The following is a 15880-nucleotide window of genomic DNA, read 5'->3' on the forward strand; positions in this document are numbered from 1 at the left end:
AAATCAATCAATGTGATACACCACATAAACAAAAGACAAAAACCACATGGTCATCTCAGTAGATGCAAAAGAAGCATTTCACAAAATGTAACATCCATTCATGATAAAAACTCTTACCAAAGTGGGTACAGAGAGAACATATCTCAACACAATAAAAGCTATTTATGACAAACCCAAAGCCAATGTAATACTCAATGGTGAAAAGCTGAAAGCCTTCCCACTAAATTCTGGAACAAGACAAGGATGCCCACTCTTACCACTTCTATTCAACATGATACTGGAAGTTCTATCCACAGCAATCAGACAAGAAAAAGAAATAAAAGGTATCCAAATGAAGGGAAGAAGTAAAATTGTCATTATATGCACATGACATGATATTATACATAGAAAACCCTAAGGACTCCACACAAAAACTACTAGAACTGATAAATGAATTCATCAAGGTAGCAGGATACAAGATTAACATACAGAAATTGGTTTCATTTCTTTACACTAACAATGAAATATCAGAAAGGGAATGTAAAAAAACAATACCTTTCAAAATCACATGCCCCAAAATAAAATACTTAAGAACAAACTTGACCAATGAGGTGAGAGTTATATGCTAAAATTATAAAACATTAATAAAAGAAATTGAAGAAGACTCAAAGAAATAGAAAGATATCCCGTGCTCTTGGATTGGAAGAATTAATATTGTTAAAATGAGCACACTACCCAAAGCAATCTACAGATTTAATGCTATTCCTATCAAATTATTCATGACATTTTTCACAGAACTAGAACAAATAAATAATCCTAAAATTTATTTATTTATAAATAATCCTAAATTCTGGGTCCATAAAGGACCCAGAATTGCCAAAGCAATCCCAAAGAAAAAGAACAAAGAAGGAGGCATAAGCCTCCCAGACTTCAGACAATACTACAAAGCTAAAGTAATCAAAACAGCAGGGTACTGGCACAAAAACAGACATATGGATCAATGGAACAGAACAGAGAGCCCAGAAATAAACCCACACACCTATGGTCAATTAATCTTCGATAAAGGAGGCAAGAATATACAACGGGGAAAAGACAGTCTCTTCAGCAAGTGGTGTTGTGAAAGCTGTCCAACTTTCCCCATACACAAAAATAAACTCAAAATGATTAAAGACTTAAACATAAGACATGGCACCATAAAGCTCCTAAAAGAGATCACAGGCAAAACATTCTCTGACATAAATAGTACCATTATTTTCTTAGGTCAGTCTCCTAAGGCAATGGAAATAAAAACAAAAATAAACAAATGGAACCTAATCAAATTTACAAGCTTTTGCACATCAAAGGAAACCATAAACAAAAAGACAACCTACAGAATGGGAGAAAATATTTGCAAATGATGCTACTGACAAGGTCTTAATTTCCAAAATATATAAACAGCTCATACAACTTAAACAAAAAAAAAAACAACCCAACTGAAAAATGGGCAAAGACCTAGACATTTCTCCAAAGAAGACATACAAATGGCCAACAGGCATATGAAAAGATGCTTAACATCGCTAATTATTAGAGAAATGCAAATCAAAACTACAATGAGGTACCACCTCACACTGGTCAGAATGGCCGTCATTAAAAAGTACACAAATAACAAATACTGGAGAGGATGTGGAGAAAAGGGAACCCTCCTACACTGTTGGTGGGAATGTAAGTTGGTGTAGCCACTATGGAAAACAGTATGGAGGTTCCTCAGAAAACTAAAAATAGAATTACCATATGATCCAGAAATCCTACTCCTGGGCACATATCCAGATAAAATTATAATCCAAAAAAGAAACATGCACCCCTATGTTCATAGCAGCACTATTCACAATAGCCAAGACATGGAAACAACCTAAATGTCCATCAACAGATGAATGGATAAAGAAGATGTGCTACATTTAAGCAATGGAATACTACTCAGCCATAAAAAAAGAACGAAATAATGCCATATGCAGCAACATGGATGCAACTAGAGATTACCATACTAAGTGAAGTAAGTCAGAAAGAAAGACAAATACCGTATGATATCACTTATATGTGGAATCCAAAAAATAGGACACAAATAAACTTATCTACAAAACAGAAATAGACTCACAGATATAGAGAACAGACTTGTGGTTGCTGGGGGGGTATGTTGCAGGAGGGATGGAGTGGGAGTGTGGGGTTAGCAGATGCAAACTACTATATATAGAATGGATAAACAACAAGGTCCTACTGTATAGCACAGGGAACTATATTCAATCTCCTGTGATACACCATAATGGAAAAGAATATGAAAAAGAATGTATATGTATGTATAACTGAATCACTTTGCTATACAGCAGAAATTAACACAGCATTGTAAATCAACTATACTTCAATTAAAAAAAAGAAAGTCTCTCAAAAAAAATAGGTATGGTACACAGTATCAGATTTCAAGTTCAGGTATAATTAATTCTGTATTTGTACTGTCTACCCTGTTTATAAATCCACAGTGATCCCAGACAAACTGGTATTTTTTCCCCTTTGATTTCAAAGAAAAAGAAAACTGGCCACCAAAACAAACAAAAAACAAAAAAAACTCCAACTCCTCATGAATATAATTTACTAGATTCATAATAGTCTATCATATGGATACACAATAATTTATGTAACCATAAATAATAGTAATAATAATGTAATGGCTTATAAATGCTAATAGAGGAAACCATGATCCCTGGGAGCCAGCATTCATTAATTCACTCAATTCACTAATTCCTTTATTCATGAATATTGATTTTCTACAATGTGCAGGCCTGGTCTAAAGTTGGAGATATAGCAGTGAACAAAACAAACAAAAATCCTTACCCTCATGGAACCTCCTTTCTAAATGGGAAAAGAGATGATACACAAAATAATGATAAATACTAAAGAGAAAAAATGAAGCAGGCAAAGGGGATAGGATGTGTTGGGGGGAAATAAAGATTTTAGCGGGAGTATCCAGAGAAGGCTCAGGAGATGAAGACCTAAAGAAGATAAAGGAAAGGCACATGGCTATCCAAGGAAGAGCATTTCAGGCAGGGGAAACAACAAATGCAAAGGCCCTGAGGTGGGAGCACACCTGGCATGTTCAAGCAACAGTGAGAAGGCCAGCGTGGTCAAAGCAAAATGAGAAAGAGGGAAAAGGAGAAGGAAATGGGGACGAGGATTAAGTAGGGCCTTGTAGGTCATGTACAGACTTTGTCTTTTCATCTGAGTGAGTCAGGAAGCCACTGGAGGGTTTTATGGAGGGAGAAACTTATGCTTTAAAAGGATCAGTATGGATGCTATGTTGAGAACAGACTTAAGGGAGAAGGGAGGAAGAAGGTGGACCACAGCCTAAAACAGACAGAATAAGATGGAGTAAAGCAATCAAATGACCAACTAGTTTAATGACTCTACACAAAAGGTTTCAATGAATAGACTGGGGTGACCCTAAGAGCAGTTTCAAATGACTGATAGATTTTAAAAAATAATTTGAATGATCTACCAAGAAGACATGCTAATCAAAAGCAAGGGTGAAATTGTGAAAAAAAATTATGAGGCAGTCAGAGACATTTGAATGCCGACTGGATATTTAATGGCATTAAGGAATTATTGATTTTTTAGGTGTGGTAATGATATTGCGGCTATGTTTTAAGAAGAATTCTTATTTTTTAGAGATGTATACAAAATTATTTACGGATGAAATGACCCAATGTCTGGAATTTGCTTCAAAATAATTGAGTGTATGGGGGGAAAAGTAAGTGGGGATACACATGATACAAGATAATGGTTGTTGAAGCAGGGTGATGTGGATTCATCTTACTACTCTCTTGACTTCTGCTTATGTTTGAAAATGTCTAACAAAAAAGTTTTTTGAAAAATCAAGAATGGCATATAGCTGAGAGAGACAGTAAAACAAATACATTGAATGGAACAATAAATATTCTGAAAAAATGTCAAGAGGCTAGAATTCTGGACCAATAGATTAAATGCAACAGGGAAGGCTAGAAACTGCTATATTTGGTTCCAAAACATCAAGTGAATGTACAAAATGGACAAAACCTAGATGAGTAGCTCCTATTAAAAAAAAAAAAAAAAAAGTTTAAGATTCAAATATACAGCAAGGTCAGCAAGTAAAATGCCAAAAATCTAAAGCAATCCCCAAGATGCATTAATTAAAGTAAAGAATTTTAAAAATGGGGGTGGGGGGGTTGCTCATCCATGAGCTAACTGGCTTACACTTGCTATTGTTTGCCATCTAAGAGGGCTATGTTTAGATACTTGCAACTATGTCATATGAGGAGTGGATGAGGCAGCTAGGGATGTCAACTTAGGAAAAAAGATGGAAGAAGGGGACGTGATACTAGTCTACAAATTCCTGAACTCATCATCTTTCCCCTTTAATCTACTTTGCTTCATTACTATTTTGGTAAAGGGTGTTACCATCTATGTATTCACCTAAGCCAATAAACTGAGAATAATTCAAGATGCCTCCCTCTCTCTCACGCTCCACGTCTATTTAAAAATGTCTCTTAAAATTGTTCTCTTCCCTCCTATCCAACGTTGATGCCTCCCCTGCTCCATTTACTCCTTCTTCTTCCTGTACCCCTATTTCCCTTTGGGAATCACTCTCAACTCCACAGTGGTCAATCAGCATATTCTTTCTACCCACAGCACTGCAAATAGCTTAACTCAAGCTATTAAGATGGGAGGATGCGTTAGCTGGAACTACTGGGAAAGAATAGGTGGGGGGGAGGGGGAGGGGGAGGGGATAAGAGTAAGATGGGAGTGAAGGAAGAGTTCAAAAGAACAGAAACATTCTTTCTCTGGACAATTAAGTGTGAGGAGGTGATATCTGGAACTGTTGCAACTATTGTTGCTTACCCTGAGAGAGAAGTCAACAGACAGAGCCAACTTGAGAAGGAACCCAGAAGTGAAAAGGACATGGAAAATCAGACTGTGAATCTCTAGATCAAACCACACAGGAGGCCAATTCTAACACAGGGTCTTTTCATTTGCACTAGTCAATACATTCTCTTTTTGACTTAAGACAGTTCAGCTGAATTTCCTGTGACTTATCATGAGAATCCTAACTGATGAGCCCAAAGACACTGGCTTAATGATGTTCATGTCTCAACTGGACTACTGCAACAATATTCTCCCTGAAAAAATCCTCACGATACAGACTCTACACTGTCGCCAAGGTGTCCTTTCAGACTGTATGTTTCTCTTCTACTCATAAACTTACAGTGGCCTCCTCTATCTTTAGAATAATATCCAAACTCCTTAAGTATGGCAAAAAAAAAAAATCTTTACAATTTGGCCCCTAGTCTCATCTCTTACAACTCTAAAGCTATTTCAAGGCTCTGGGTGTTGTTTTTGCTCTGTGTTCCCTCTGCCTGGAATGTTCTTCTTAATCTGGCTAATAAAAACACTTTAGAATTACCTCCTCAATTTAGCCAAGGAATGCAAGGTTGGTTTAACACCCCAAAATCAATTATGTAACGCATCATATCCATAGAATGTAGGACAAAAACCCCATGATTGCTTCACTAGACACAGAAAAAGCATTTGACAAAATTCAACACCCCTTCATAATAAAAATACTCAACAAACTAGGAATAGAAGGGAACTCCCTCAAAGGGCATCTTTAAAAAAATCCACAGCTAGCATTACCCTTAATGGTATGAAAGCTTTCTTAAGATTAGGAACAATCAAGGATGTTCCCTCTTCACTACTTCTATTCAACATTGTACCAGAGGTTCTAGCCCAGGCAGTTAGGCAAAAAAAAAAAAAAGAAAGAAAGAAAGAAAGAAAAGGCATGTAGATTGGAAAGAAAGAAGTAAAACAATCTCTGTTTGCAGAGAACAAGATCATGTATTGGAGCTAATAAACAATTCAGTAAGTTTGCAGAATACAATATTAATACACAAAAACTGTGTTTCTAAAAAATAGTAGTGAACAATTTGAAAATAAAATTAATAAAATAATTCAATTTACAATAACATCAAAAAGAATAAAATACTTAGGAATATATTTAACAAAATAAGACTTGTATACTGAAAACTACAAAGTTCTTTGAAATCAATTAAAGACCTAAATAAATAAAAAGAAATCCTGTGTTCATAGATTGAAAGACTTAATATTGTTAAGATGGCAATACTCTCCAAATTGGTCTACAGATTCCACACAATCAAAATCCCAGCTGGCTTCTGCAGAAATTGATAAGCTGATCCTAAAATGTGTATGGAAATGCTGGGCCACAGGACTCAGAAATTAATCTTGAAAAAAGAACACAGTTGGAAGACTTAATGCTTCATGACCTCAAAACTTAACTACAAAGCTACAGTAATCAAGACAGTGTGGTACTGGCATAAGGACGGGTATATTTGATATTTATATCAATAGAACAGAATTGAGAGTCCAGAAATAAACTCTCACACTTACAGTCAATTGAATTTCAACAAGGGTGTCAAAACAATTCAATGTAAACAGAATAGTGTTTTCAAAAATAATGCTGGGATAAATGTATATCCACATGAAGTGGGGCTTCTACCTCACACCATATATAAATATTAACTCAAAATGGATCAAAGACTTAAATATAAGAGTAAATATTATAAAACTTGAAAACATGGGCATAAATCTTCATGACCTTGGATCTGGCAATTATTTTTTTAGATATGACACCAAAAGCAGAAGAGAAGAAAATAAATAAGTCAGACTTCATCAAAATTAAAACTTTTCTTAAAAGGACACCATCGAGAAAGTGAAGACAACTTACTAAGTGGAAGAAAACATTTGCAAATCATATATCTGATAATGAACTTGTACCTAAAATACATAAAGAACTCTTACAACAATAAGAAACCCATTTTAAAGATGCGCAAAAGTCTGAATAGACATTTCTCCAAAGAAGATACACAAATAGCCTATAAAAGATGTCAATGTTGTTAGTCATCACGGAAATACAAAAAAAAAAAAAATCACCATAAGATACCACTTCACACCCATTAGGATGGCTATAATCAAAAAGGCAAGCAATAACAAATGTTGGTGAGGATATGGGGAAAGTGGAACCCTCACACTAATGGTGGGAATGTAAAATGATGCAGCCACTTTGGAAAACAATCTAGCAGTTCCTCAAAACTGCTCATAGAGTAATCATATGAGCCAGAAATTCCACTCTTAGTTCCAGCCACACTAAAATGCTTACATTTCCCAAATGCATATACCCAAGAGAAACCAAAGCATGTATCCATACAAAAATCTGTACAGAGATGTTAATAGCAGTGTTATTCTTAATAATCAAAACCCAAAATGCCCTTCAACTGATGAATGAATAAAATGTGGATGGAATATTCCACACAATGGAATATTATTCAGCCATAAAAAGTAATAAAGTACTGATAAATGCTACAACATTGATGAACCCTGAAAACATGCTATGTGAAAGAAACCAGTCACAAAAGATCACATATTGTATGATTCCATTTATATGAAATGCCCATAAGAGGCAAATCTATAAAGACAGACAGTAGATTAATGGTTGCCTAGGGCTGAAGGGGTTGGGGGGTGTTGAAGGGTGATGGCTAAATAGTATGGGTTTTCGGGGGGGTGAAAATGATGAAATGTTCTAAAAATTGATTGTGCTAATGGTTGCACAACTCTGTGACCATGCTAAAAACCATTCAACCACACACTTTAAATGGATGAATTGCATAGTATGTGATTTATATCTCAAGAAAGCTATTACCAAAAAAAAAAAAGGCTCTCCTTCTCCATGACACCTTTCTTGAGCCACCAATAAAACTGACCATTCTAACATGTGTCTCCCCACTTCCGTGCAAGGACTTGAGTACCTGTAATTGACACTTTCTTGCACTTATTTAATGTTTGTTTCCCTCTACTAAACTGTGGATTCCTCAAGGCAGGGATTTGGCTCATTTTTTCATGGAATTAACAGTATTTATACGTTGTGTGTAAACTATGTAAAAGTGTACACCATAAATATTTGCTAAAAGACTATCCTAACAGTTGTTATGTGGAAAAGGGACTGTGCTTGTTTCACATATATGCCAATGGGCAGAAATGGAAGCTATTGATATAATGGCATGAATTTTAAGAATTTTCAAATAATCAGGGCTGTCCCTTTATTCAGAACAGGAGTTTCTGGGTTCTGTGGATTCTCTGAGTTGATTCTCAAATTCTGAATGTATGTATAAAAAGCATGTGCATTTTTCCTGGGAAAAAAATCCATAACTTTCATCAGATTCTCAAAGGGGTATATAACCCAATAATGGTTAGGATTCACTGTTTTTAAAATGTCAGTGTACCAGGGCAGGGATTTTAGTTAGCAAATTTCAGTTACTGGAATACATCATTCAAGGTAGGTTTCTGCCTAGATTATACTACTTTGGTAATTAATGCAAAAAGAACTCACAATATTAGTATCTTCATAATCTTATTCATTTAAAAGTATTTATTGACTGTCCATTATATGCCAACTGCTGAAGAAATAATAGTAAACAAGACAAAGTGCCTGCCCTCAGGAGCTTACATTCTAGAAGGTGGAGACAAAAAAAAGAGTAAATAAATAATAAAATGTCATATCATATAGTAATGCCTTCAACAGAGAAAATAAAACATGATGGAAAAGGGAATGATGGGAGTAAAGAGTTATTTTAGCTAGGGTCATCAGGGAAAGTCTCTCTGAGGAGATCACATTCGAGCTGAAACTTGAGCAATGAGAAGGAAGCTGAGGAAAGAACACTTCAGGAATGAAGAGAACAGAAAGTGCAAAGATTCTAAGATGAGAACATTGATTATTACCACCTGTGTTCTTAAGAGAAAAAGCCATGTCTAATCGCCTCTCTATACAACATTCAGAAGAATGTCTCCCACTCACAATGAATAGAACTTATTCAAGATAATTCAGCATAACGAAAATTCACTGTGATAAGAGACTATTCTAGACAAATCTTTACTGCTTAGGGTCATCGCAAGTTTACTCTTCTTCAATGCAGACAATATCATTAGACAAAGTGAGTAAAACCTTTGGGGTTTTGTAATAAAACAGAAAGAAAGAAAAAAAAAACTTTTTTTTTTTTTTTTTTTTTTTAAGAAGTCTCTCCCAGGTAGATAGTTTTACAAACAAAGATTATCAAGCAAACTCTATAAACAATTCTGGGTTCGATCTGCTCTCCATCCCTAGAGCTTGGTGCTTTGCATTTGTAGTATTTATAATCTGTGAGGTACAAGAGGGTGGAGTTACAGCCAGTGTGCACAAATTAGAGGGAAATGAGTTTCAGTTCAAAAGGAGCTGTCCAACAATCAACAGGTTGAATATTAGTGGAAGTGTGGAGACTGTAAAACCATGACTCAAGTTACGGCAACTTCATGACCTACAAAGAACTGTTCTAGTTCCTTCTCCCAGCCTTGGCATCCCTGCCGTGTTACACTCACCCATAAAACCCCAGAATGCAAACCAAAGGGTGGATTTTTAACCACCACATACATCATGCCAATAGCAAAACATTAACAAATACTTGTTCAGGTAAGGGGAACGCAGAGCCTTGTTCATCTCAGCAATTGAAATTCGTATTATTAAAATCTTCAAGTTATATTTACAAAGGCACAAAAAGAGCCTGAAGCAGTGAGCACCCAACACCAAACTAAAAGTACACAACGAATTAACGTTAACAGTACCAATTCCAACTATTTCATTCAAATGCACGACACAAAGCATACGGAAGCCCTGAAGAGGGGAAGCCAAGAGAGCCCTCCTGACTCAGAGCACCTGAGCAGACGGTGACTAGTTGCGTTAGGCCAGTGAGGGGAAGGGGCTGCCAGCAACCGGGGAGTGTGCCCAGGCTTGTCTGCGTACGCTCCTGGTCCTGCCTGCGGTGGAAGGTCAGGAGGGCCCCGCTCGGGCAGCTGCCCGCTGGTGTCAAAAGAACCCAGGGGCTTGGCACCTCCCACACGCCGCCGGGTCCGCTTTCTCTAGCGGGGACGGAGATTGCCGGAGCCGCCCTCCCTGGAGCACCGCTTACCTTCGGGAGCCGGCGGTGGCTCCTGCCGCTTTCCGCGGGACAAAAAGGCCTTGGGCAGAAGCAGCGACACAGCCAGGACGAGCCCCGAGGCCAGGGCCACCCTCTGCACGGTGGAGTACGCCATGGCCACCCGCCCTCGCCGCAGGTGAGCTCCAACCGGAACCGGAACTGGAACCGCAACGCCCGCGGCCTCCTTCGACCCCACCGAGGGCTGCGCGGACGGCGACGCGCGAGGGACAAGTGACCAAGCGCCTCCGGCTCCGCGGCGGGGGGCTGACCCGCTCCTCCCGCGCGGTCACCAGGTGCGATGAGTGGTACCCGCGCCCTCTCATTTGTACCGACTAGACACGCCTTCCACGCCCCACGCCCCACGCCCACCTGGGCGTTCTACCGCCGAAACAACTGATGGTCGTCCCTCCTCTCCATCCCGCTCACCACACTGCTCACTCCCCGCCCCAGACCGCCCATTAATTTCCTCGTTAAGGCCCCACCCAGGCCCCGCACCTCCATTGTCCATCTGCAGAGCAAGGTGATGATACTAAAACGCAGCTCTAATGCGTTTTAAGCTCTCCATAGCTTCAAATCTTTCAAAAACTCCTCTTTATCCTCATAGAAAGGTCAAACTGCTTTCTATGACTTCAAGGCCCTGCGTGATCCGGTCTTACCAACGCTCCGTCCAAACTAGATCATTTGCTATTTCCCCAGCATATTTCTTACCTTCAGGGAACCTTTGCTCATCGTGTTACCTCTGCCTGGAAAATCACTAACGCATCTCCACCTGTTAAAAACTTCTCTGAAGAACAGCTGAAAAGTACTACCCTCATGAAACTTTTTTAGTCAGCCTCTCTTTCCTCTGTATCCCTACAGTTCTTCGTTACTGTCTTTATGGGTTTATTTAACAAACATTCTTTTGGTTCTTATTATGTATCAGACCCTGAAATGGCACTACAGAATCTGATGAATAAGCTGGCTTCCGTATGGGGTAGATAGTTATAGAAACAAGAAAATGCAGGAAAAATTATGGACTCTGGAGCACTCAGCTCAACTGGAAGGAGGAGGAATGAGGAGAAAACTCCTGAGAGTAGGTGAAATCTGAGTATTTGAAGAATGAGTAAGTTACTAGGCAGGTGGGAAGAGTTAAAAGGGTATACCAGGGAAAGGATGCAAAGAAAGCAAAGGCGTAAACTCGAAGCTTCCTTACGTGTTCTGAAAACTATTAGTAATTCGTTTTGGCTGGGCCATGGGATTGGTGACAGGACATAAAGTGATAAGGCAATATAAGCAGGAACTAGGTTATGAGAAACTTGGATATCATTTCCAGTTAAGCATGGCAGATGGAGCACACCCACTTATCTTTGCTTTCCCCAGACACCTCACAATAATGAAAATAAAAAGATAGTGTATCAACTAAAAGACTAGAGAGAATGGGAGAAAACATGACAGCAGACAACAAATGTCAAAATTTTATAAGATGCAACATTATCCGATAGAAATATAAGGCCAGTCACATATGAATTTAAAATTTTCTAGTAGCCTCATTTAAAAAGTGAAAATAAACAGGTGAAGTTAATAATATATTTATTTAACCCAAAATACCCCAAATATTATCATTTCCACATGTGTAGCACTAGTCAGTCACATTTCAACAGCTTAATAACTATGTGCCTAGTGGCTACCATATTGGACAGTGCAGGTTTAGAGCATAAAAAGTGAAGTGCCTACAGAGAGAAAGACTCTAAGAAGCAAACAAATTTGGCCTTCAGAACCTATAAAGTATTAGGAATTGGAAGCACTGAGTTCCTTTAAAGGCAGAAATGTGGAGTGGGCCTGAATAAAGAAGGATTGGTTGAAAGTCTGTCAAGAAGCAGTTGATATCCTCCAAGTCTGGCTCCTCAATTATTGCAGCCAGGTGGTTGCCCCTACTGGCATCACTCAGGCATCATCATCATTGATATCATCAAAAGCACTGAAAGTTATTGAGCACTTCCTATGTTCCAGGTGTTTCCCATATCATAACAATTGATTCTCCTAACAACTTTATGAAGTAAGAAATATTATTATGTACCCACTTTACAAATGAGAAAACTAAGGAACAGAAAGCCTAAGTAACTTGACAACAACTACACAATATACATTGGAAGTTATTGTTTGAATCCAGGCATGCTTACTCCAAGACTTGCTCTCTTAACTACCAGTTTTACTTTCTGGAACCAGAGATGCTCTGGACTCACAGACAGCAGGTGCAGCTTAGGAAGGTGATGACTGATGGGATAGTCTAAGAGGTGCAGAGGAATCCCAGATCACCCCCCAAATTCTCACTTGGGTGACCGGATAGACATTGATTCCATATAACAAGATTTTGAGAACAGAAGAATCAGATCTGTGAGAAAGATGAGTTCAGATTTTGACGAGTTGAGTTTGAGGTTCCATGAAATGTCCATGCAGAGCTGTCCAGTTGGGTATATGGGTCCAAAGCTCAGAAGAGACGTTTGGGCTGGAAACAAATATGGAAGTGATCAGCCCACCAATAGTAAATGAAGTCTGGGAGAAGATAACATTAGCAAGAATGCTCATGTAAATGATAAGAGGCCACAGTGGAAACTTAGGTTACACCCTTATGTTGAAATTCCCAAGTATGAGGACAGAAATGCAGTGGAAAAGAAGATAGTGATCCAGGTGCTAAAATCTTGAATGAATGAGGAGTTACTGGAAGGATGAAAGGTGACAGGAACAGAGGGTGTAATAAGCAATCAGATGACACGCTCTTCTAAGAGTTGTAGTTTGTTTTTAGAGTAGTTGTAGCAGTGGCAGCAGCAGTCACTCGGAGGCATACTTCTAAGTGCTTTACATACATAAATCCTTTGATGATTATACAAAACTTCCTGAATAAATGCCAGCTCTTATTAGTAACTATTTGGTCTAATTCTATTTTTTACGGTTCTACACTCAGAACAAACCTCTTTTCCTTTCACTTGCAGTCCCACTGTCATGGAACTTGTAAATTACTCCCTAGCAGCTTCTCCTGTGTTGCTGGCGTTCTTTTCCCTGTGATAACGCCTTCCCAATTCTCCTGATTTACCTCCTTTCTGCTTTCTTAACACCCAATTTCAGCACAGAAACAAACTGCTCATGGGCCACAAGATCCAGGGAAGAGAACCTACCTTCCTCTGGTGTGCAGTAAGCTGTCGAGAGGGGCTCTCTCAGCCTTAGGCCCAAAGAGAGGGGACCTCTGTTTGCCTCCTTCTCCTTGGAATCTATTTCCATTCTGCCTTGTGATGACCAGCGGGGCTCCCTGATATGAGGCCCTCGAGGCACTGCAGCTAGAGCAACTTAACTGCAGCTGCTTCCAATTGAGACTGCCTACCTAGGGGCCCCGAACTGTTCCTCCATGAGAGACATTGGAAAGTCACTCAGTGTAAAGTTGTCATATTCATAGTCATGGATCATAGTCTAACCTTTAGCCCTCTGTCAAACAGGCCGTTGACTTACTTCTATGACTTGTATTAGTGATTTTCAAACTTGATATTTTTCTGATGACAGATCTTGAATCCAGAAAGCACGGTAAGCAGAAGGTTTGGGACGTCAAGGGGAGGAGATGGAGTCAGAGTAAAATATGTACTGAGCAGTATCCAATTGGTTCTGTTTCTCTGGGGAACTCTAATACAGTGACTTTAGCTATTTTCGAAAATGTAATTCCTCCTCTTATTGAGGCTTCTCCATCCCAGAGGAGATTCCAAGGATGTACCTTGGCCTCTGAAAACAATTTTAAAGAGCCTATAAGGAACCATAGCAGCTCCACTGTAGAGTCATGGACCCTTATTAAAGGCAGGAATCGGGGTGGTGAGCAGGGAAGTGAGACCCAAATATCCAGAACACTGAGCAGAAGGGAGCAAGGCCTGTAACTTCAAAGCCCAGAATGAAAAAGCTAAAGGAGGCAAGCAGGAGATGGGACAGGATACACACAAGAGGGTATGTTGGACCAGGGCCTTGAGAGAGGGATGGAATTTCTATCAAGGATAAGGGGAATGTGATAAACATCTGCCAGTTGTGGTTGTCCACAGTCTTTTAAATAGCCTTTCTTTGTCAGATGTTATACACATTGAGAACCTCACTTTCTCAATGTAGAATCCAACAAACTATATTTCCCCTGGCCACTGGGGTGCAGATACATAACTCTGTTTCCCCAGTCAGATGTACCCATGCCTGATTTCAGTTTGGAAGTTATCTATGAGAGGAAACATCAATGCCTGGGCTGCCTTTTTTGACGGCCATAGGTGGTAGCAGAAGTGGAAGTTCCCGCAGTTGGTGGCGGCCACAAGTAGCTTCCTAAAGGCAGAGCAGAGGCCACGCAGGTCTGGGGTCAGTGGCGGCAGAGCTCCCTTACTAGGCTAGTTCTGTGGAGTTTTCCCAAGCTAGTTCTGGGGGTTATTCCAAGCTCCAGAGCCCCAGTTTTCTCACCTGTGAAATGGAGACTATACCACCCCCTTCCCCTCCCTGCCTCCCATGAGCTAGCAAATGTGATGGAGCCTGGAAGGCAATTGTGTGTGAGACCAAAACAGCAGCAGGAGCTGCAGCTCAAAGCATGTCCAATGAAAGGAAATTGGAATCAGAAAAGGGAAGATGGTTTCGGAGGAAAACCTATAGGGAGGAAGCCTCTAGAAGGCCCATATTCCTCACCCTAAAGCTTTACCCAACTGGGACTGTGTGGGTAAAGGTCAACGGCATGAGGACCCAGATTTCCTGGTGGCAAGTGGTCGAGGTGAGAATACCCTTACTGCTTTGCTACCAACACTCCTCGCTGGCCCCTGCCCCTGGTGACACAGAACAGAGAGAAGTCACAGTTGGATACCTTGGGCCTTTCTGCCTTCAATGAGAAGAAATGGTCTTTGGCTCCAATTAATTAAGCAAACTGATAGAAATTCCCTGCTTAAGTCACACTTTGCATATCCATAATCTCTGCACTACATTTTCTGTATACTTTACCCCTGGGTAAAAATTGGTGAGCATTTAAATGCTTGCTCACATAATCTTGCTAAAGCACACTCTTGCCTATAAATATTCATGCCACTGCCAAAACATTTGCAAGCTTTCCCCAAAGGTGAAATTTGTGTAATGTACTTTGTCTTCTGGGTATAAATATTATCTAATACATTTTAGTTAATATGAATACACTAATTATTCCTGTAACCCTTTTAAAAAGGGTCATCTTCATGATGTGAATTTTTAAAAAATGTAATTACAGTAATTGGATACTTAATCTAATTAAAATTTGCTTTATCTTTAATGGGAATTTTTCTAAAGAGGCTGAATGACAATTGGCCTTTTGATAATGACTGTTTTCTTTCTGCAGGGAGATCAAGTTGGTGAAAACTGGAGGACCAGGCAGTTTTGTGTCTGTCAGTGCCTTTCTCCTTGCAACTCAGTCCTTCTGTAGTGAATGTGGGTTTTGGTAACTAAAGAGGGTAGAGGAAAGGACCAAGGGAATCTTTCCCATTCCAACAGTTGAAGCTACTCCCCTTCCTAGGAAGCAGCCCTCTGCTCCCCTGGACTAATGATTGGTCCACTCATGATTGGGCATGTGACCTAAGCCTGCTAGATCAGGGTTCCTCACAGGGCTTGCTGGAACTGGAGTTGGAAAAGCAGCAGCTCCACACTGCTTTGGGGGCCATGGGGCTGGACGGAGTTGTTGTGGATGTTATAGGTGCTTCAGTGTATCCCATTGGTCCACCCTTGAGGTCACCTGCTGACAGGTCCTACACAGAATTTGGGGTCCTGTGTCTCTCTGCATAAGGCCATTCTCTGGCTTGGGGAGCAAGCTAGGCCTGCTGGAG

The 15880-nt window shown here is 39.7% G+C and overlaps 1 protein-coding gene across 5 annotated transcripts in view; it reads right to left on the reverse strand.

Annotated features, from left to right (window-relative positions):
• The window catches only part of RIC3 (RIC3 acetylcholine receptor chaperone), a 46131-nt gene extending 35935 nt beyond the window's left edge, over positions 1–10196 (reverse strand). For all 5 annotated transcript variants that reach the window (XM_061201411.1, XM_061201410.1, XM_061201415.1 and 2 more), the window contains exon 1: positions 10050–10196. In XM_061201411.1, the coding sequence (XP_061057394.1) occupies positions 10050–10173 (124 nt within the window). In that variant the 5' untranslated portion in view covers positions 10174–10196. The remainder of the gene's footprint in view (positions 1–10049) is intronic.
• Between the last annotated feature and the right edge of the window lie 5684 nt (positions 10197–15880).

The sequence above is a fragment of the Eubalaena glacialis genome, chromosome 10 (genome assembly GCF_028564815.1).
Source record: "Eubalaena glacialis isolate mEubGla1 chromosome 10, mEubGla1.1.hap2.+ XY, whole genome shotgun sequence".
Classification (NCBI taxonomy): Eukaryota; Metazoa; Chordata; class Mammalia; order Artiodactyla; family Balaenidae; genus Eubalaena; species Eubalaena glacialis.